This window comes from Melozone crissalis, unplaced genomic scaffold (assembly GCF_028551555.1).
Source record: "Melozone crissalis strain CALT ecotype California unplaced genomic scaffold, PUWL_Pcris_2 ptg000042l_1, whole genome shotgun sequence".
NCBI lineage: Eukaryota > Metazoa > Chordata > Aves > Passeriformes > Passerellidae > Melozone > Melozone crissalis.
Window position 1 is genome coordinate 22,949,892 of NW_026535820.1, and position 23,608 is coordinate 22,973,499.

The 23,608-nt window shown below is 41.6% G+C and overlaps 1 protein-coding gene across 2 annotated transcripts in view; it reads left to right on the top strand.

The window, feature by feature from the left end:
* Positions 1 to 23,608, top strand: part of GNAL (G protein subunit alpha L) — a 180,092-nt gene that overhangs the window by 152,764 nt on the left and 3,720 nt on the right. For both annotated transcript variants that reach the window (XM_054284575.1, XM_054284576.1), the window contains exons 6-11: positions 14,452 to 14,506; positions 16,902 to 16,975; positions 17,816 to 17,874; positions 18,119 to 18,239; positions 19,474 to 19,604; positions 21,580 to 21,647. In XM_054284575.1, the coding sequence (XP_054140550.1) occupies positions 14,452 to 14,506; positions 16,902 to 16,975; positions 17,816 to 17,874; positions 18,119 to 18,239; positions 19,474 to 19,604; positions 21,580 to 21,647 (508 nt within the window). The remainder of the gene's footprint in view (positions 1 to 14,451; positions 14,507 to 16,901; positions 16,976 to 17,815; positions 17,875 to 18,118; positions 18,240 to 19,473; positions 19,605 to 21,579; positions 21,648 to 23,608) is intronic.

Here is a 23,608-nt window from a genome sequence, read left to right on the forward strand (position 1 = left end):
TTCTAAATTTTAATTGTAGCCAGCTCATTACCACACTTCTGGTGATAATCAGTATAGTTGAGCTTGAAGCAGTAAATACAAAAAAAGTCTAGTTGAATCACTAATGCTGTGCTTTTGTATTCTGCTTCCAGCACCTCTCTCTTCTGTCACATTTAAAGATAAAGACCATGGTCATTCAGATTCTCAAAGCAAACAAATTTAACTTAAAAATACTTTATGAAAGGATGGTGGTGGGGTAGGGCTGTAAAGAGCTGAGGTGCTCTAGCTTAATTCACTTTTCTGGTCTTTTTTTTTGTTCTTCTGATGTAATTAAGCAGGGCATGGGTGTTGCATGATGTTGTACTCCTTGCCAGAACAGAAAACACTTTAAGGTGAACTGCTGAAGAAAATCAATTACACTGGAAAAACAAATCCTGCATGCATAATTAACAGAACCTCCTTAGCACTTGTGAGGCTGTCCTGCTCAAGAGGCAAGTTGGGGTTAATGATGCTAAATTATGGGGTTTTCCTAGTTGTTTCAACAGATCAGTGTGCAGGTCTTGCTGTATAAGCAGTGAGTGTCCTGGGGCCCCCTCAGCTTATGGGCCAGCCCCTGTTTTGTTGCGGCAAATGATCCTGCCCCTGGCAGTCACCAGGGAGACAGCAAGCCCTTCCTGGGAAGAGGAATGACAGACCTAGGCTGTGTCTTTGCTGCAGTGTCCCCATAGGATCATCCATGTTATAATGAGAAGTGTTTAAAATACAAATACCATACTAAAAGGTAAAGCTGGAGCCTGCCTTGATATCCTGGTGGCTTGATGGAGGTTTCAGAGGAACCTGTCAGTGCTGGTGGTGTATTGTGCACTGGTGGTTCCCTTGGGTCATATGTGGGCAAAACCACTGTTAGATAGGGTGTTTTTCTTGCATTTAATATATCCTGTGCTAAGCATTGGAAGATATGAGAGAGGGCTAACAATCTGTATCTAAAGCTGCTGGATTTTTGAAAAATTACAGGTTACTCTTAATAGCAAGATAATTACACTTGTGGAGAATGACACAGTTGTGATCATTCCCCAGAATAAAAAGCCACCTCTGTACTTTCTAAGTACAGAGACGTGCTGTGATGTCACATGGTGTTGGGCAGTAGTTCTGACTGTGGGGTTTAGAGTTGGGCTGCAGTGAGTGAAGAGTGGGTCTTCATTTGCTTTGAGGGGGGAAAACCATTCAGGCTCCACACATCCAGAATTTTGCACACATTACTGATCTTTTAAGCATGAGTGCTGTCCCATTGAATTCCAAGGTGTGGTTGCATTGAGTAGGATTACTTACATCCTTAAAACTATGCTTATGAGTGAGTCTTGGTAGAATCAAAATTTTTCTTGCACTGAACTTAGTCCTTCTGTATATCTAAAATATTTAATCACTCTGACAAAATAAAAAAAGTGTAGGGAAGCTCAAAACTGCCATGTAGTCAGAATATCTTGCCATTTGTTTGTGTTTATTTTATCTACTTTTGTTCTACAGTTATTAAAATTCCCTCTTGTAGCTTCTGTGAAAAAAATGCTCACCCTGAAAATGGTGTCAGTTTTAAGGAAAGGGTCACCAATTTTTCAGTGCACATCTATTATGCTCCAGATTCATTTTGGTCATCATTTCTTTCCTGCTGGGCTGTCCATGTCCTTTCTAGAGGAGCAGAGGTGGCCCAGGACATCCACAAAGGGTGGTGGTGGAGCCCATCATACAATTTCTCAGTGCTGAGATGGGGAGAAACACAAACACAAGGCATTAAGAAAGGTTGGAAACATCCCCATTTTCTCACTTCTCTGATTTGGCTTTTGTCCACATGAGGTTTTGACACAAATCTGCTCAGAAGTGCATTGCAGTGCTTGAGTTGAAGTTAGATCAGAGCAGCCCCAAATCTAACATGTAACCAATAAATGAAGATATATGTCCTTAAGATGTGTTGTTGTTTGTTACTTACATGTCTTGATTTATTGTAGGGATTTCAAGGTACTAGAAATACTTTTTAAAATACTGACATTTAGAAACCATAGTCAAAAACATTTCATTTAAATATTAGTATTATTTGTTTTCACTTTTTGAATGAGCTGCATTGAGACCTTCTCAAAAAACATCTTGCAAAATGGATGAAGTATCAGTGTTTGCTGAGGTAATAAATGGCTTTTGATTTCAAAATATCACAGTTATGTTGTAAATCTGTACTTTTTGGATTTACTTAAAATTTTTGTCAAGGCACCCCAAACAAAGTAATGCCCCACAAGGCAAAGTTATTATTCTTCTGAGGGAATTGCTTTGACATCCAATGCATGATGTCCCATTGCAGTACAGACATTTGTTAGGAGCAGGAGATCAGTATTTGTAGTGCTGGAGTTAGGACTGGATTATATGTAATCTAATTAAGGAGGTTGCTAACAATTTAAGGGGATTATAAGATTGGCCATTATCTGTGTGCTTATTTGATTAAAATAAATGCTTGCCGATTTAGCTGCCATACCTGTGCTCTGGTATTTGGAATCAGAAATCACATTTGGTTGGAAGTAGAAGAAACAAAAAACAACAAAACTTCGTGGTTTAATTCTGTTTCTGTGATGATTTCAATACAATGTCTACTCCCTAATTAATTCTCACTGAATTGCAGTGGATTTTATCATTAAAAGCCCTTTTGAAGAAAGTTTTTTTTAGGAGAGGGAAGATTGTTTTTTAAAATAATATACAGTCAATCTAAAAATTCATTTTTTAGGTGCTGGGCAAAGACAGTTATTCAATAGGATATGCCTTCACTCAGGGCTGAGGCTTTGTCTGTAACTTTGCAATTTAGGTCTGGTATCACTTAATGAAGCTTCCCAGATTTCTTGTTTGAAAAATGTCCAACTCTGTGTGATTGAGAGTTTCATCTCATTGTAGAGCCAAGATCCCACAGAATAAAATCCCAGAGGATAAAGGTTTTTCTTCTTCTTCTTCCTTACACTCCACTTTGGATCCTTCCACCTCTACTTCCTGAGGGCACCCAACTCTCCTGAGCCTGAAGAACTTTTTATTAGAAGTTTGGTTGAAGTCAGACTTTCTGTGAAAGCAGTTCAGATCCTTAGAGGTCATCAAAAGAGTCATTCTCGCCCTCAGGACAAGCTGGGCACTCTCCTTCTCAGAGCATATCCCAGCGTCCCAGCCACAATATCGTACACACAGTATGATGAGGGAAAGGAACTTCTTGGGGAATTTGTTGTTTTAGGCATCCTTATGTTTCCAGTGAGAAAGAAAAAGCCAAAGTATAAAAAGGCATCTCCTTTTCTCCCTGAAAATACAAAACTTGCACCTGCCCTCAGAGCCTGACCGCAGAGTGACCTGCCTATATGTGTAGGCAGCTATAAATTATTGCATAAACACCAGTGATAGTTCCATGTTTAGAGAACAAATGATTCCTGGTTTCCTTTTCCACAGGTTACATTCAAGGTGGAAATAGTATTTTTAATCTTCTCTTTAAAAGAAAAAAAAGAGAGAAAAGACAACATTTTTCAATCTGAACTGACATGTGACTTTGGGTTTATGACATTTATGCCTTATTTGTATATTCCTTTTCAACCTTCTCCAGCTGCTACTGCATAAATCTTGCACGTTTTTTCCACTAACTGTATGGATGGAGAAGACAAATTAGGAAGTTCAGCTTCTTTCTCAGTGCCTGTTTTTAGGAGTTTTAAAAGTAATCCAGGATTTGAAACTGGCCTTGGTGGATTTTTTTCAATAAAGTAGCTTTTATCAAGTGTCTGCCCTTTCTTGTAGATGTGAACATGTTACAAAGCAATAGCTGCTAGGAAGTGGCAGGGTGACTTTTCAGCTGTAAAGGCCGAAGTTGTTCTCACAGTAGCACTATCATGCCCTCAGGGGTAGTGATGTTGGCCACAATCCTGCAAGGAGCTGCAGCTGCCAGGCTCCCAGGTGGCTCCCTGCAGATCCTCAGCCTGGCTGGGCCATGCTGCTGTGTTGCAGCACCAGCACAGCATGTCCAGTGCTGCTCAACCCCCTCCTCCCCGAGCTCTCCCACCTCTGGCCATAGATGGTGGCAGCCGACATCTCAGTGTGGAGGCCATGCCGGGAGCAGCAAGGATTGTCCATGGTGCAAATTCTGTGTTAGCCACAAGCCAAGATCTCTTTGCTGCCTTAGCTTTTCATAAACCAGACCCAAGAAATGACAGCTACCTGTTGGGTACAGGGTAGAGAGATTAAGAACAGAAGCGTAACTTAATCTTTAAAGTAACTTGAAGCAGGACATAATCAGGTTGTTGCATAATTATTTTCCTCATTCCTCAAACTCAACTCATTGTATGTTGTTTTTTAATAGTACAAATGCACTGTGCACTGTACAAGGTAAGGAAAATTGATGAGAATGTAAAGAAACTTACAGGGAGTGCAGCATTAGGAATGCTTTTCACAAAATGCTCTATTAATAGTAAGCAGTTGTTAATGTGACTTTCTCTCAGATGTACAGTTAGCAGGGTTGTAGGGCTAGTTTTTACCACTGAGCTTTTAAATAACTTGTAGCTGTTAAATGGAATTAGGCCAATTATTAGCAAGTTGGATATAGTCACTGCATTCTTTTCCTTCCATTTTTGTAGTAACAATTCATCTTCTTGCTTTAGCTCCATGCCTTCCTCCAGCTACCCGAGGTGATCATTCAGCCAAGCTGTAGGTGGTGTGACCAGTTGCTTGAATACATTCAGTGGTTAAATATATTCTGTTCTAAAATGGGCAGGATAATGGTGATTTAATGAAAACATCTCAGCAGCAGCATTTGTAAAGATACAGGAATTTTCTTATGACTCTAATGGTTATGTGTAGCATTTTTATCTGTACTGTTAGACCTTTGCTTGATGTTATTACTTTCACCTGGTAATTTCTAAGGCAGATGATCATATACAGATATTTACCTGGTACTGTTTTTCATTAATAGCTCTGGAGTGTGTTGTGCATGGGAATAAGAAGGATAACCTGTCTGCTCTAGACTACAATTAGGGAAGCCCTAATAAATTCTGGTGCCTGGCATGAGCAAGTTTGGGAAGAACAAACTTTGAGTCCTTCCCATTGAAGGTGAATCATTGCTGTGTCACTGTGCTTTGCTAAAGGGAAGGCAACAGGTATGAATTCACCCTCTGGAATGATGGGTGAAGGGGTTCTGCTGGGTGTTTGGGGGTTAAATGCTGGAAGGATGTCGGTTCTCATCATCCTTCTGTCCTTAACTCCTGAGCCATTGATTTTGGCCTGTTGTGTAAGTTTTCTTGCCTTGAACATTGACAAGGTAATATCCTATGTCAGTAACTCTAAGAAGAAGGTGGTGAACCCTGCAGCAGCCCAGCACATCAAAGGATTACTCACAGAGTTGTGTCCAGCATGACCCTTACCTTTAGTGAAACATATCCTTCACACAAGGTAAAGGTATGAGAGTGCACTGGTAAAGCTGGGACAAGGAGTGTAGAAATGATCTGTCACCACACTTCGTAAACTGCAATAAGGTAAAAGAAATTGTTCCAGGTGTTCTGCAAGGTCAGCATTAAGAGTTTCTTTTTTCCACTGCGCAGGAAGCTGCTTGCCTTCCTGACTTCTCCATAGAAATATTTTTCTGTTTCCTTAGTTTGCACAGATGGCATACTTCAGGTTTTACATGCAATCCCAGAAAGCTTCTTCTTTGGTAGGATGGTTGTCAGGAGCCCTCATATTCCTTGAATGGGTGTTACCTGTAGAAACTTCAGATGCTGTATATGTCTTGGAGCCTCCAAGATATTCTCATGAGACCTGTGCTCCTGTGATTCAAATGTCAATCCTTGATGCTACTGCCATTCTCCTGTTTCACCCCAGCACTCACTCGGACTCCAGCCATGTCAATTCTCCTGGCTATGTCAACACCTGACAAGCATGACAGGTGTAAGCAAACAGATAGATTCTCCTTTTGCTCAGGATTCTAACACGCTGTTCCTTTAATTTACATGTCAGCAAAATGTGTAAATGAAAGCAAAAATTCACAGGTCTGAAAGCAGTAAGAAACATGCATGAGTGCTTTTTCTGGCCAGGAGCATTCACCACCCTAAAGAATTCACTGTTCTTCATCTGGGTTTTCAAGAGAGTATTACCATCCTCTTTGGGGAATCATCTGGCTTGATTTTAGGCCTGAGAACTTTTGGCAGCAAGTTCTCTTGCACTGAGTTTGGACTGGTGCCACAGGTAAACACAAACTTCTCATGACTTCCTCTTCAGTCTGGTTTTTTACCTTTGTTTCTCCCATTTGAGGATTTTCTGCTTTCTCTTTTGTAGAAACCTCCACTCAAACTGGTTTTTCCTTTTTGGCAGTCACCATAACAGATTTATTATTCCAAACCACTTCCACCAGAGTAAGTGATGTTCAATTTCCAACAACCATTGCTGTTTCTAACCTGGATTTGGCATTCTCCAGGTCTCTCGGTACTTGGTGAATTTGTGTACACTAGGAAGATATCTACAGTGCAACCGTTTTTGAAAACAAAACCATCAACCACAATGTGTAAGTTGCACTGAAGTAATTTTCCATTATGAGAGCAAGATAAACCTGTAAGCAACAGGGGAAGCTCTTATTTGCAACATCCAGTGCAAATACATTTTGTTAACTTTTGACATCCCCTGGCAATGCTGTGGTATGTATCTGGTGCTTGTAAACCTAATACATGTTATAGCTTTGAGTATTATCAAGGCTTTTTCCCACAGCTCAGCTTTCCTGAACATAAAAGTCCAAGTCCTTTTTGAGGAGTTCACCTGAAGAAATGGAGGTGAGGTCTTCTCTGTACTTTAGGTAGTGGGACATAAACCCAGTGTTTTGATCTGTTATTCTGTCAAAAGGCACATTTTGCAGGTCCTGATGGGACAGCTGCATTCTGCCCACGTATCTCATCTGATGTTTCAGGTATTCTCAACTTCCCTTCCAGCACCAGTCTGTGTAGTTGCTGGAAGATGCTAAACAGTTGTTTCATTCAGACAGTGGATAAAGAGATCCTAATCTGCCATACATGAGCTCACAAAGCAGTCAGGATCCAGATTTCTCTGGATACCACAATATGAGCTTTCTGTTTTCAGGTTTTTATCTTTGGGTCCTCTATTCAAAATTGCACTTATGACTGCAGAATGTGCTCTGTGTAGCCTTTACATTGCAGAACTCAAATCTGTATCTGTATAAACACTCCATGGGTGTATCAACATGCACATAACAATTGCCTGCCTAGGATTATCCACTCACAAGGAAGAAGATAACACTGAATTTACTGGATTCAAACTGGTCAGAAGGAGGGTCTGCATGTGCCAGTCTAAGCTTCAGATTTTATCAGTGCTTCATTTTTAGTCTGTGTTTTGCAGTGACTCCACCACTTGCCCCCCTGGGAATAAAACGTCTGAACACACGCAGTAGAAAAATAATGTCGCTTTTAAAATAAGTAAATAAATTACCTTTCTTCTTTATTCTCTCTTTGCCTGTCATCTTCCCTGTTCTCTGAGATCCCATGTGGCAGAAGTTGCAGATGATGAGTCTCATTTCTGCTGGAGCCTGTTAACCTTTCTGTGTGAATGACAGTTTTCCAGATTTAAGTCTTAGTCAGTGTTTATGTTAAGAAGAGGGTTAATGATGATCCCCATAGGCCTCTCGCTCGGAAAGCAAAAACATCTGCTTAGCCAAGAAGTGGTTAGTTTGCTAAATTTAGAAGGAAGAAATGCATTTCCCAAAATTTGCACTGCTTCTTAACAAATTTAGGGAACCAGTGGGGGCAAGCAGTTATGGAAGTCATACTGTTTATTCATTTTTTACTTTAGTTCACATATTTTCAGTTAAAAGTGAGGTGTTCTTATTAAACAGAAGTGGTGTATTACTCATATATCTGAAACATTTAATGCAATTGAACTCTCTGTGCATTTGTTTAGGTTAATAGCTGGATGCATACCAAAGCCTGTGAAGCTTAGAGATGTTCTGCAGTACGTGCTTAGTGGTGGAGAAAGTGAGTTTGAAATAGATGTCTGCTGGGAAACTCCCTTAACCAAACCCATAGACCAGGAGAACTACAAGTTTTGGCCATCTTTCCATCTCCTCACCAAATGTGCCCCTAGTTGCCACCAGCAGTCTGGCTCCTTGCAGGAGAAGGTCGCCTCATGAATGGTGTATGAGCCCTTGGTTGCAGCCATCGTCATCTGTCTTTGCTCATGGTGTCTTGGCCAAAGGTGCCATCAGTTAATAGGGTTCAACCTGGTCTTCTCCTGCTTTGTGCGATGGTGAGGGAGCATTAATGGCTGCTACCAGTAAAGCCTCTCATGACAGCAGTGCTCCTGATGACTTCATGGTTGCTGGGACCACAGCTGGCAGCAGCCGTGGCCAGTGATAAAACTGGGATGGATTATGTGCTCCCAGTCATGTTTGTGCAGCAAACTTGGGTGCCCAGGAGAGGTCACCATCGGTGGCCCAAGACCCTCCCAGTCTTGTTGCCTCTCCCTCTGGAGCAAGCACAGTGGCTGGTGCTGCTCTAGGGAAGCGCACAGCTTTGCTAAAGGCTGTGCAATCCTCTCACTTGTCCGTGGAACCCAGCACGCTGGTGGTGACCCGGCTCCAGCCGCTGCCTCCCCCCCGGCCGAGCAGAGGGCAGGGCAGACGCTTTGAACCGCAGATCCTCAAGCTTCCCTGGGCGGAAAAGGAGCTGGCGGTTTTCAGGCATGACTGTACTTTGCTCTCCCTCTTGGCATCCTGTTTAACCTTTTCATCTCCTGACACAGCAGGCTCTCCTTGCTGGCAAGCTGGGAGGTGCGGATGGGTGGAGGATAAATCCCACCGGTTTCTGGTCGTCCCCACGCAGCCCTTTGCCAGCCCCGGGCAGTGCAGCGTGAGCTCTGCTGGGAGCCTGGCGGGCCGTGGGCGAGTACGAGAGTGAACACTGGAAAAAGGGGATGAGCAAGGTAAATTCAGGAGATCTTTGCTAAATTCATGTTTTACCTGTGTTAGAGCAAAAACCTCACGGCGAGACCCAGCAGAGTCTCACTCCGCCTGCGGACACGCTCCGGGGAAGGGGTGGGCAGGGAAGGCAAGGAAAAGGAAGGGAGCGGGAGCCGGGCAGAGAGCGCCCCCTCCCGGCTGTCGCCGCCCGTGTGCCACCGCCCGTGTGTCACCGCGGCTGGAGGGACGCGGGGAGCGGGATCGCGGTGGAAGAGAGCCTCCGTACAGCCGCGAGCACCGAGGGCACGGAGCAGGTGCCAGAGCCGTGTGACAAGCACATCAGCCATCCGTGGGTTCCCAACCCTGCTGGAGGCATGCTCTGTTCCAGCAGCATCTTCAGTACTCGCGTGTCTGTTTTGGGTGTTCTGTTCCATAACAGCCGCAGCTGGCGGTTCAAAACTGGGGCACAGCACCCGTGAGCCAGGGTGGGTCCCAAACAGGTCTGGTTCTCCCTCTTCCCTCTGCCCTGCTGTGCCCTCTCACCAATGCTGGCTCCTGGTGGGAAGTGGCTGCAGAGCGCTGTGGAGGGAGACAAGGGGAGTGCTCCTCTTGCACGTGGAAGCTGTATTTAAAGTACAGTGATGATTTAAATTCAGCAGCAAAATCGTTAGCCACTAAATTTTGCCAAGCCTTCCAAGGGATTTCTGCTGATATTTTCAGCAAATGACTTGGGAAAATGAATCCTTTAGGGGTTAGAATATTACTGGAGGCTGTTTTCATTATGTCTTTCTCAGTTACCTAGAAATACATCAGGATAGTGTGAGTTTGCTTGAAGCCCAACCTTAGAGCCTAAGGTATTCAGGTATTCTTGAAAACAAAAATCTGCAGTTTCCTGTTTCAAATGTTGCTGGAAGAATTAACAAGATTGTAATGGCTTAGCTGATTAAAAAAAATATATGGGGGGAGGGAGAAGGGGGGGAAAGAGTGCAATAAATATGTTGGTCTTGAGAACTGCAGCAGAAACTAAAAAGAAAAAAAAGTCTTTCCATTTCACCTCCCTAGAGACTTGGGGTGTGTGTTTTTCTTGTAAAGCATCTGCCTCACCTGTGACTTCATATCCAAGGAGAGTGGAATTAAAAGTCCTAGTGCTGATTCCATATACATACATATATATGGTTATTTGAGCCTGGCTGAGATATTTGCAAAGCTCTTAATGGTCCATCTGAATTGCAAAGGTTTGCTGACCCCACAACTTACCTGAAGATAGTTTTGAGATTCTTCACTTAAAACCTTTGAGATTTGCCGCAATACCTTTTCCTTTTAAAGACACAAGCATTTTGAATGGGTTTGATTTCTTGTTTTCCTTGGGAATATTTTGATGTGAGGCCATTGAAATGTTCGGGTGAGAGCATAAAATGGTTGAAGTAGATCAAGGGTTATTAAAATGCCTAGTTTGTTGTATTGATCTGTGATTTAGCACTTCATCTTTCCAATTCTTTGGATGTTGAAGTATGCTCTCATAAATACAGCATGGGTTTTCTGTCAATCATATATTCTCAAGACACGATTTTTCTTTTAATTGTCATTTTGTTTGTGGAGTCAGAATATCTACACAGAGCTGTGTAGTGATTTATTTAGTGAGAAAAGAATTTTCATGTACGATTACCTCCTCTTTATTTGTGCATTTATGAATCCTTTTTTCAGAAATTCTTATATAGCTGCTACTGCTGCTCAAATTGCCATGGTTTTTAAAGAGAATAATGCTTATTGATAGTTCCCACATGCACTGGCAGGCACATCTAAAACCTGTACTTTTGTGTTCACAGCTTGCATAATATAAAATTTAGAGATTGCTTGTCAAACTAAGTGTCAGCTGAGTTTCCTAGGAAACTCACTGAAGATATTTATAAAACTACAGATCAGCTTAATAATAGATATAATAATGTCAGTAGCTCATTATTTTTTTTAACTTTATTGGTCCATTTTAGTTTGCTTTAATTTGTTGCTAAACCAAACCACTGCATTTCCAACCAGAGCAGAAGAGACCTTCCTTCCAATAACTTGCCTAATTAAATTAAGAGGTAGTTTCTGCTATTCCATGTAAGGAAATATAAAACACCCTATGTAAAATAAAAAAGAATATAAATGTCATATTAATTATCTGACTGAATCCTTTATAAGTAAAACCACAATTGTGAAATATAAATGTTAATATTATATCATGTTACTGTTTTATTCACTGTTGACTTGTATGTGTGAATTTGAAGTTCATTGCACATGCATGCAAAACAGTCACTGCAGAATTAACATAAATCCTGAGTATGGGTTTCTATAGAAGCTAGATAAATAGAAGACCTGTCAGTATTGTAAAAAGGCATGATTCTGTGAAAATAATTACATCCCTGAGTGGAAAAAAAAATGTATCTAAAAAGAGAGTAAGTGATACTTGGTGTCCATTTTTATTCATTTTTCTGTTACTATGTTTTCCTCACACTGATTCTTGGCGTTGAGACATCAGCATTGCCGCAGTTGATGTTTTTGTACTTTGGGTTCTTTAAATGGAAATTTCAGTCATGTAAATTCAAAATTTGCTGATCTGAAAATATATATATGTATAAAATTATCTATATTTTGTCAGAACATAATTATTCAAGACAATTAGGATTAGGTGAAGTTAACATTCTCTAGAAAGCAGTTTAGAAAAGTAATTTCAGGTTTCCCATTTTACTATGGTAATAGGAATGAAGTTAGTGTGTTTGGAGATGAGGCAGTACTGACTCCTTATCTCATCTGGAATCCATTTCTTGTACCCAGTATGTACATTTGCCTGTCAGGACTATTTTTTGATGCTGTGCTAATTAGCCAAGCAAGGAGTTCATATGAGGGATATTCAAGAACTGATTTTTCTTTTGAAAAGCTAAGAGTGTAGCTGTCTCTGTTCCTCTAAGAAATCTCATTGCACACTTAACGACGTCATTGCAGAAGAAATCTTAGGAAGCCTCTCCATCACGCACTGAAAAGGTTAATTTCCTATAAAGCTACAAAATTTATCCCAATCCTAATAGTAGCTGCATGTGGATTTATTGGATGCTAGTGATACCGTTCCAGCTTGTTACAGCAAGGTGGCAAGTAAAACCTTGTAAGTCATTGCATTTATTTTAATATGGCTTACAGTAAGACAGAAGCCTTACAAGCATAAAATGGCACAGCTGCTGTGTCAAATGATATTTTTTAAGCATGTGATATTTGTCAGAGCTGGCTCTCTCTTAGCTGTGGTGTTGCAGTTTAGGGGATTCAAAACTGGTCTTTCTACTGGGAGGAGGTAGAAGGTGACTTCAGCTCATAGGTAGGACATCAAATTGGGAGACTTGCCTCTTTCCCAACCTGCCATGGATTGTGTGGTAGTGTAACTGCATTACTCCTCCCTCCTCTGTTCCTTACTATAATTTGCCTGTTTGAAAGTGCTAACAACCAAGAACCTCCCTTAAGTACTTGTTGTATAGATGAGAAAGGGGTGAATTAGCACTTAATACTGTATTGCACCATTTTGGTAAGTTCTGCCAAAATGATCATGATATTGTGGAGATAAGATGTATTGTTTCTGATTTATGCACCAACTTCACAAGACACGTTTCTACAAAAAAAAGCCAATTCACACTGTCTTGCAGGGTTTGTGATGGAGTTGTATTTGTGCACAAACACTGACTTCAGTCCACACTCTTTAGCAGATCCCTTTCTGTGTCAGACATAGTCTGTACTTTGGAACAGACTTTGAAGAACAACCATGTTAAGGAAAGTTGCTCTGATCAGGAAGTTTCAGCCTGGAAGCATTTTTGCTTTGGGCTTTTTTGCATTCTTTTTTTTTCATGTTCTGTGCTGCAAGCATGAGGTGAGAGTTCTCTCAGTGATAGGTGTGTCACTTAAAAATGCATCGCTCTGCTCTGGTCTCTGCATGGACCGTGGGATAACTGAAGTTAAACTTCGCTCAGTCTAGGTGATGACAATCATCTGACCAAAAGGTTCAGCCTGAATAAAACTGCTTTCCCATGGTGACTGTAGCTGACTATAAAAATGTACTTTTATATCCTCATATAAATTTATAGGGCTTTTGGCAAGGAAGAAGAATTTGTGAAATGATGCTTTTTCTTCAGAGTTTCTTCCATATAGTTTTACTAACAGACACCCATTGGGTTGTGCTAAACAGTGATTTTTTTTTTCAACCCTGTGCTTAGCTATCACCTTCATCATCCAGACAGAGAAGCTGGATATTCTAACTGTAGATACTGCATTTTGTTTCCCTGCTAACAATGGAGGTTTGAAAAGGAAAAACATTTTAAGTGAATATATATGCAGTGTATTTTCTTTTCCTTTCAGTTCATATCCGTGGGAAACTGCTATGAGAATTACAAACAGCTTTTAGGGGGCTATTTTTTCAACTGGCCAGTGTGTGTGACCCTTGTGTTAACAGTGAATTACATTTTAAGCCAAGAGTTCACTGTTTTTTTCTTTCTTTCCCACTGCAGTTAAGTGGGACACATATTGCGTGTGCACGCTCAAGTAAAATTGGGGAAAACTTGCCTTTTGATAAAAAAGTCTTGATAATATTGTAGTGGGATATGTCAGCCAATGGGATATTCACTGTCAAACACCAAATAACAATGTAGGAATTCAAGAAAGCTTCTAAGTCATACAGGCAGTCTGGGGAAAATGAGCCAGCTGGGCTCAGAGGAGATCTAAGAAACGGATGGAAGCGAGAGAGGAGAACCTGCCTCTTTTAGCAATAAAGATAAAATCACATTTGCATGTCTGTAAGTGCTGCCATTCTAACACATATTAGGAAAGAATTAAAGCTTGGAAAAATCTTTTAAATAATCATAGAATGTAGTTTCCCCCTGTTTTCTGGTTCTCTTATCTCTTGCCCTTCCCTGCAGCTGTCTTTCTTTCACTCCATGCATGTCACTGAGTTTTGGTGACATAAAGAATCAGATTCATTAACTTCCATTTTTTTTTTGCTTTAGTTGCAGTGTTGGAGGGCAGCAAGTCAGTCCAAAGCTTTTTGTATATACCAACAAGCATTTCTGCTAACGCTACTGAGACCATAATTAACATAACATTATACTTGATCAGCATTATACTAAATAAAGGCACCCCTTTCCCACATTTTCTATATTAAATCCCAAAATATTTTTTAAGTCTTAACAACCATATAATGTTATGATCTGTGGTTAGCCATAGTATTTTTTAGTGGACCTCACAAAATTGTAACATTTTTACTGCATTTTGAACCACAGGTGAGTACTGCATAATGGTAACTTTGAAAGTTCTGTATTGAAACACAGTCTGGGTAAAATGTTTGTTTGGCTTATAAAATATAACCTTGAGCAATATATGGAAATAATCAGGCTCCTAACTTTACTATTCAAGTTGTGTTTTACTTCTCAGCAGGACCATAAACTAGAAAAGGTAGTGAAATGTCTTTTACTAGACAGTATTGTACATATCTAAGTGCATGTTTATTTTTCTTCCAGCTTTTTAGAAAGAATTGACAGTGTCAGCATGGATGACTACACACCCACAGATCAGGTTAGTAAAAATAATGGGGTAGGGTCTGAACTAAGACTGACATTCATCTGGATTTTCTGTGTAATTTGTTTTAGTCCCTGCTGCAGCTGAAATAAGACATATGGCAGAATAGCAAAATATGGTCTAGCAGCTTAAGTAATGGATATTAAAGAAGAAGAGGCATTTTGGTGGTGCACACTTGTCTTTTACCATTGTAACATCTAGGTCTGTGATTCTAGATCCATTTTGTCTTCTTGTTTCCCATTTTGTGTCCCACAAAAACAAGGTGAATGGAAAAAAGAACAGAAAGCATAAATGTAAAAAGTTATGGTTTCCCTCACCAGCCTTTGGTACACAGAAGCAATGCTTTATTTCAGTGGTGGAGGTGAGCCCAGAGGGAGACTTCCCATGTCTGTCAGAAGGGTCCTTCACAGTCAAAAGCTTGCAGTGAATAAGGTGTCCAGATTCAGGGGAGAGCACCTGTGGCAGCAGCAGAGCTTGCAAACTTCTCTGCAGGCCTGCAGATTCCTTCTTTGCAGGCTGCCCATCTCCTGTGGGTAGCAGAGTTTCCATTCAAGCCTTATTTGCCAGTACATTTTTTTCCCAGATCCTGTGGTACATCTTGATGGAGTGCTCCAGTGGCAAACACGTTCATGTTAAGGCTGAACTGGTGCAGTCTTGAAGTAAGGAGGGGCTTCACAATAGTACCTGGCTTCAGCTGCCTTCCCTGAGTTCAGGCTCTGTGCTTTCCTTTGCTGTCTCTTCAGCAAACATTCTGAAGTTGTTATTTTTCAGTGCTGCTATCCCACTGTCATTTAGCAGTCTCAGCCAAGATTGTGGGCCATGCCATAAACTCCAAATACAGGTGGCAGAAGAGAATCCCTGCACTGGATAATTCAGTCTAACAATGCAAGGCATATAACAGGTGTATGCCCTTAAAAAGAAGGCAGAGTTGTCAAATCTCACTGTGCAATTAGGGAATGAAATTCAGAGAAATGAGGTGACTTGCACGAGATCACCCAAGGCAGCATGCCGAGAAGAGCCTGTTCCTTCAGACCTAGTTTAGGTCCATAACCACAAGCATGTCCTGTAGTCTACCCAATATAGGATCAATTATTCAAGCACTCAGGACATTTTCAGACCAAAGGAATTAACACTGGGGTTTGCTCCCTCTAGAACTCATGCTTTTAGCATCAAGATCATGCACCTGGAGAGAGAAGTCAGTGAAGAAAAGCCTCGTTTTTACTTTCATTATTTACATTAGTGTTTGCCTGTTTGTTCCTGGGAGGCCCTTCTCTACCTGAAGTAGTCTTTCATTACCTAGAAATTTTCCCTGATATTTCCTTTCTGGAGAAATGTTTTGAAAGATCAGAAAAGGCCCTTGGTATTTGGCAGGTGGAAAACTTGCTCTGAGAAGGGGATTCTCCTTTTGTTTTTGTTTTTGTCCTGTTGCCCTGTATCAGTTGCCTTGCTGAATTAATTGGTAAAAATCACTTGTTTCTTCTCTTCCCTTGCTTTCTGCTTTTTGGGTTGGGTTTTTTTGGGTTTTTTTTTTTTGCACCACAACAAAGTCAGCAAGTGACAGAAAATGACAGTAGTGTATAAAATAACTAAACATATTAAATAAGTGGCCTTCAGTTGAGTGCATGCAGCTGTCAAAGCAGCCAAGGTTTGCCTTGGCTACCAGAAGCAGTAGATGGTAGGGTAGGGGAAAAAGGCAAGCTGAGCCTGCACTCTGCACCACTGACTGCCTCCTTCCATCTAGGAAGGGGGCATCATAAATTGTTTTTACCTACTCCCCTTGAGAATTCAGGAAATTATTATTTTTTAATTATTAAAGGAGAGTTGGTTAAGTTGTAAAGTATTGCTAGTTTAAAAAATAGGAAAGAAATGCCATATTTCTGCACGACCTAAATTCTGTTCCCTTGTGCTCTGTAACAGAGCTTTAATTACTCAGTCACAAGCTATTATTTCGATAGGATTCCTGTCTCATTCAGTACAAAAGAGGGCAGAGTTAAGGTTGCCTGGGCAACTGTAAATCTGGAGTTTTCTAACATTTGAATACTTGACTTTACAACATGAATAACATTTTACTTAGTTTTATGTAACTTCAGAATTCATTATCCTCATGACATACCAAGGTGTATAACCATCAAGAACAGGTTTCAGTGGGCAGTAAGGAGAACATAGATGGGGTCCCCTGCTTTCTGAGTGCACAAACCAAGTGCAGTGATCATTATTAAGTTTATTTTCCATGTCGGTACAGACAAATGCAGATTTACCAACAGGTCTGATTGAACTTTCATTAAATGAAACATTTAAGACTTTTCATGGAAAATAATATTCCAAGCTTTTAAGAACAAAATTAGGTTAGGAAAAAACCCTTACTAATCAGCTTCTCTGTTCTCATTTCCAGGACCTACTAAGATGCAGAGTGTTAACATCAGGGATTTTTGAAACAAGATTTCAAGTAGATAAAGTAAATTTCCAGTAAGTCTGTTAGTAATGATTTATGAATATCATACTTATTTTTAATAGCTTCATTCAGATGTCTCTGTTCATGTATGCATGGTGTAGCAGCCTTAGGATGGGAGTGGGTGGTTTTTTGTTGTTTGATTTGGCTTTTCAGCTCTCCTTCCAGAGGTCCTAGTAAAATTACCTCATACTTTGCAAAAATAGCTTTAATTAGTTACATGTATTAGCAATGCTCTTTAGTAGGGTTGTGTGTGGCTTCTTGTAAAAACTGGTGCATTGGTGTAGCACTATAAAATCATAAAATACCTTTGGGGATGAGAGCTCACAGAAGTCAATGAGAATCCTCCCTTCTTCCAGAGGGCTGCAAGCTCTGTGTTTGTCAAAGTTTGCTGTGTGTCTGAAACACCCACAGGCAGACTGGCTTCTCTCACCACTTCTTGCCCAGAAGGGTGGCAGTGCTCACGGGGCTGAGCTGCCTCATGTCCTCCTCCATACAGAGCTGCCCTTTCCCCACCATCCTACAAAATATCCCAAAACCTGTACTTGTTTATAGTACAGTATTACATGCCACATGCACTGCTGTGGACTGGAAAGGCCAGCGCTTGTCCTTGAAGAGTGTATTTCTCATTTTATGGGTTCAGTAGCCTTCTCCTGCAGAGCAGGGCAGGTGGAGCAGTGCAACTGTCTCTGACATGCAGTGCAGCATCAGCAGGTCTCTCTCCTCTTCAGGCAGTATTTTACTGCTCCTGTCCTTGGGGCTGTCGGATTTTTAAACTGAACCCTCGTGCTGTGCTTGCTTGGTGTGATTTTTCCTAGTGCACATAAGTGATATAACATCCTATGGCTTTTTAACAGCATGTTTGATGTAGGTGGCCAGAGAGATGAGAGAAGAAAGTGGATCCAATGCTTTAATGGTAAGTAAAAACATTCTGTGTTTTATTTTAAACTTACTCTCTGAGGTGTGAGCAGCTCAGCGTTCATACCCACACACAGTACCTCACTAGCACAGAGGTCCAGTGTTACAGATAACTTTTTTCTGGTATTTTTGGCTGATTGGTGAGTAATGGTGGTGTTACCCTGAGGAGTATGTGCTGGGATAACAGAGATGTTCTATTCTCTCTCCTTTCTTTCCTTCTTTGTTTTGTGTGTTCTGCCCAGATGTCACAGCTATCATCTTCGTTGTGGCTTGCAGTAGCTACAACATGGTAATAAGGGAAGACAATAACACAAACAGACTACGGGAATCCCTGGACCTTTTCAAAAGTATCTGGAATAATAGGTAAAACGAACTTCATTTCCCACCCATCCTCCCCAGTTTAGTTACAGTTCAACTCCTTTCAAAATAGGACTTGCCTTGCTGTAGGCTCAGATTGTTTATTCAGAAACTAGCCAGGTTGGGCCAGGTCTCAGAGTGCCCCCAGGGTGACACCCCTCCCTGGCAGGGGCTGTGGCAGAGGGACAGTGCACGTGGTATTTCACCACTCCTGTCAAATGATGCAGGGCATGGGAACAGCTTGGAAAGGGCTTGCCCCACCCCGGGCTGGCTGCTGCAAGGGAGGCAGGAGAGACCCTCTTCTGGCATCACTCTGCTGCTTGCCTGAGACCAAGATCCTCTGAGGAACATTTGATCTCCCCCTCCAAAGCAGCAGCAGGAGCAGCTCCCTGTGCTTGTTCCTTATGCTGCTCTTGTAAGGGTCAGCTCTGAGAGCACAGGGTACCTCTGCCTTGGGGGGTGATGCTGCACACCTAACCTGACTGGAACTGCCATTAAATTGCCACAGTGCCTGTAAATTGTAGGTACATAACCAAATAGCAACACAAATGGGCTCCTGGTAGAGAACAAGTAAAAACAATGTGCAAAATAAGGTGATGAAGTTTTCAGCACATACCTGTGAGGATGCTGTGCACTGAGAAGTGATTGAAGGTAGAGTGAAGGAGGAATGTTAACTGCACATCCCAAGGCACATTGTCACAGTGATGGATTAATTGGGGAAGAAAAGAGACATTCTTTTCTTTCCATTCATCAGGTGTCATACAGGCCACCCTAAAAGATGGGATAACTGTGGATGAACAGTAGCTTAGAGCAGTCTGAGGGAGGGAGCTTTCTAGCCTTTTTTTTTCTTTTTTTTTTTTTTCTTTATCACAGCCAAATAAAGCAGACAGTAGTGTCTGGTTGTGAACTGTGGTGCTTCTAGAAAATCTAGACAGTTTCCTAATTTGATAACTAAAAGACAATTTAGAAAAAAATTTTGAAAACTGCTCCCTTTAGCAATGTCCACTGCAGTTTTTATAAATGTATTTACTGACCTTAGAAATATACCCGTTGTTCTGCACAGGTGCCGACCAATCAAAACAATCATTTAGGTAATCTTTTTTTTTTCTGTTAAAGCAGGTTCTACACTATTTCACTCTCTGTCCACACAGGGATAGCCAGTAAGTTTCCTATCAAAGTGATAGGTTTTTGTTGAATAACATGTCAGAGATAACACAAACATTTGGTTTGTTTTTGACAGGTGGTTACGGACCATTTCTATCATTTTATTCTTGAATAAACAAGACATGCTGGCTGAAAAAGTCTTGGCAGGGAAATCAAAAATTGAAGATTACTTTCCTGAATACGCGCATTATACTGTACCTGAGGATGGTAAGGTTTCTCCCCGTGCTGGGTTGGACCTGCTGGCATGGCCCAGCCCATAGCTCCTCTCCCTGTCTGTCTGTCTCTCACACACATTCCCAAGCACACAGTGTTCCTTGACATGAGCTGCTGGTCAGGTAAGGAGCATGCCAGCAGCATGGAGCTCACGGGCACCCCAGTGTGGATGGGGTCTGAAGGGGTTCCAGCTCTGCGGCACCTGCCCTCCCCTTTTGGGAGGAACCACCAGTCCCAGGACAGCAAAGCAGCCACACGTCTCCCCCCTTTCCAGATGCTTCTGCCTGGGCCTCCCACTGTGCTGAACTTTGTTGGGGATCATGAGACTTATTTTGCAGCCATTCTGCATCCTCCAATACTGTAAATTTCAGTTTTTGAAATACTGATGGGAAGCCCAGCAGACCAGCAAGGGAGCTTTAATGGAGGAAAACCACATCAGTACATAGGAAGAGAGCTGTGGTGATAGAGTGATCATTTTCTTATCTTCAAGAAGTGCAATGGTTCCTGCACCACATAACATATTGCAGAGGTAAACTCTGGTATTATGCCAGGCAGAGATCTCCCCAGATGTCTCAGCTCTGTCTAGCAAAAGTGGTAAAACTTTCACTTTCTGACCACTCACCTCTGCCCTACCCAAGTGATGTCCCTGGCGTGGTGCTTGCAGCCCCCTGTTGGAAAAGGCTTTCATTCTCCACCAACCACCACCCACAGCCTTGGTCACAGAGGTGAAGATGGTGATTGTCTATTTTCAGCCTTCATTGAGGTGTGGAACTTCATGAGTGTGATTCTGAGTTTCAGGTATAGAGGATAAATGAACTATCCTCAAATCTGAGTTGATCTGGCATCTCTTTTGTAATGGTAAGGGTTTTCAGAAGAAATCTTATCTCCATCACCCAAATTTCCCCTTCTTAAACATGCACCACATAGACAGAGATTGAGTGAATTTTCAGCAGTTTTTTATAATAAGCCAATTGTCAGGAAAAACTAGCTTTTGGTATTTCTCAGAGGGATTTCACAGTGGGTATCTAGAGTGATCCAGAATATTCACACATGAAACAGCTCTCTATTTTTAACCTGTAGTTGTTCACTTATTCTTCAGTTTCAGCTGACATTATTTAAGGGCAGCAGCACTGAATTCCAATATGCTGTTGATTGTGCTGCTGCTCTATTTTTACCCCCAGCACTATGGATGAAAAATACATTTCCATATTCTGATAAATTCTGGCCTTTACAATGTTATGTTTAGGAGCATCTGATTTTGGTATCCTAGATGATAAGGAAAAGAAATAAATAGGTTATCTCTTCACTGCATTGTTACTGAGAGTAAATACAGTCATTGCATGGCCTAGATAATGACAACTTCATCTGCTGACAAACAGTTAATATTGAGCAACAAGTCTCCTGCTCAACAAGAATTTAATCCAAGATCCCTTGATGGGCAATATATCTGAAGTATTCTGCTGAATTGGGGCCTGGAATTAAAATACATTTATATATATATCAAAAGGTCTGTCAATGCTATCATTTTTTCCAAGTGTAATCTTGGACTAACCATTTTTAAACTCACATTCCTGCCTGCAGAAGCTTTTTTCAGGAGACACTGTTCTGCTGCAGAAATTGAACAGCTCAGCTGCTTTTTCTAGTGATATTTTCTGATAAAAGCTAAACCCTAACTCCCACTTGGTTTATATCTATATGAACAAGCTGTGGATGTGAGTAAGCCTTTTTGTGATATGACCAATGACATTGTTGCAATGATTTCAGCAATTTTCAGGTTCCTAAAATATGTTGTTCGCATAGTCCAGTTTTACTAACTTAATTTTAGAATTACCTACTGGGAATCTCCTCTAGTATTTAACATTTCAATTTCTCTACTGAAGGGCTACTTCCTTCTTATTAAATCTTTTGTTACAAATAGATGATTATTTGGTTTTTGTGTTTCTGATGTCATTTGTTTCTAATTGAACAGCAATACCAGATGCAGGAGAAGACCCCAAAGTCACAAGAGCCAAGTTCTTCATCCGGGATGAGTTTTTAGTGAGTAATTTTCATCTTATGTGTGATTCTATCATAGGAAATACTGACAGATGGCATAGTTTATTTAGGGAAAACTGATGGGATTTTGCAGAAAGCTAGAAGGAGAGGACAACGTCTGGCAATTCCCTAGTTCTTTTCAGCTGCCCTTCTTGCAGAACCTTCCTCAGTGCTGCACTTTTTAATGCCCATTTTGTATAAAGTCACCTGCCATGCTAATTGTCACACAGTAAGTGCTAGTGCTTGGAATGATCATGTAGAATCCATGCATAAACAAGTAGACTTTTTTACTTTTATCCTGCATTCCTTCAAGGAGTTTGGCAGTGATCAGCTGACAGCAGGAATTTTAAAAAGGAAAAAAAAAGGCAGATTTTATGATTTTATGCTTAAATAAGATTTCTGGTTTGACATTTAGGAGGTTTACCTCACCTTTGGACTGGTGTCATGGCTCTAGTGAAGCATCATGATAAAGTTTCCTTGTCTAGTCACATTTTTCTTGCAATTAAGGTTTCCTCTATAGCTGGAGTGAAGAAGTGCAGTTTCCATTTTGAAGGTGAAAGCGATTGTCAGGCACACAATCACAGCCCAGCCCTGCTGTCGGAGAGTGTAATCCAGTATCACTTGTGGCTTCACTCATTCTCAATTGTTCCCACAGTGCAGAGCAGCACCAGAGACCAGAACCAAAGCTCATCCATCATGCCCTACTGGTAGAAACTATATGTGTGTGTTTGAGACAACAAATTGAGTTGTTAGAATTAAGAATTTTGTCGTCATTATGCATTTATGAGCATTGTTAGGATTTACAGCTGCTGACGCACCAAGAAAGAAGCAATTTACTGTATTCACACTTTGGGGATTTCCAGTTGCTGCCTTAGCCTTCCAGATCCTGAGGGGAAATGTCAGATTGTGCTGTGTTAATGTAAGAGTTACCAAAAAAAAATCCCTTCAAGGCAAATCTCTCCTGTGGTGATGCTGGAATCCTGTGAAGCAGGTGATGATATCCAGTCTGGAAGGAGAGGGATGAGTTACAGGGAAATTAGGGTGAAACTCCCCACCTTTATCTACTTTCATGATTTAAGAACACACATTGAGGGCAAGGTCCTCACCTGCCATGACTCCCTGGCATTACAGAAGGAGGCCACCTGTGAAGCAGGGAGGGGAGGGGGCATAGGCACTGCAGCCCCCCAGGAAACCCCTGTGGGTGCTGGGGGCAAGGGAAGCTCTGGTGCTGGGGCCAGCATCTGCCAGCTGCCAGACACTCCTTGGGGCTCACCAGGCATGGGGCCAGAGCAGCTTCTCCCTCATTGCCCTGCAACTGCTGCAGGTTTGGCAGAGAGCATCTCCTCTCTAACACGTCTGTCTCCTGGCGCAGTGCTCTGAGTAACGTGGCCGTGCCTGGAGAGGGCAAGGTGGGAGAGGGCCAAGTGGAAATGGCCACTTCCAGTTCCATGGGGTCAGGCACAAAAGGCTGAGGTTTCAGAGAGGAAGTGGTAAGAGGCACAGGACAAATACAGACTAACATCTCATGGCCTTAGCCAGGTGCCAGGAAGAAAAGGCCTGTATGTTCTACCTGTGTCTGCCTTGGCTTTGCTTTATACTTTCTTCCCCAAGTTTCTTGATTTATGACCTTTTCCTTTCCCCACTCTGTTAAATTTTCAGGCATGGTTCAGAGAAGCCTGTGTTTATTATGCTTTATTGTGATTTTTATCATGGTAGTAGGTCTGCATAAACCATGGATATGTGTGACAGTCAGTACCATGGTGCTGCACCCCTTAAAACTGCCTGGCTGTAGGAATGGTAGTGGCAAATTAAAAGCCTGTAATTTGAGGAATTTTAGTAGGAGGTTAAAAATTGACCACATTTCCAATAACTATTGCTACATAGGATAGATTAGAAAGGCAAAAGATGTCAGCTCCTGGCTTCAGGGCTGGTGTGGGGGCTGTGGCCCCTCAGGGTTGGGCAGC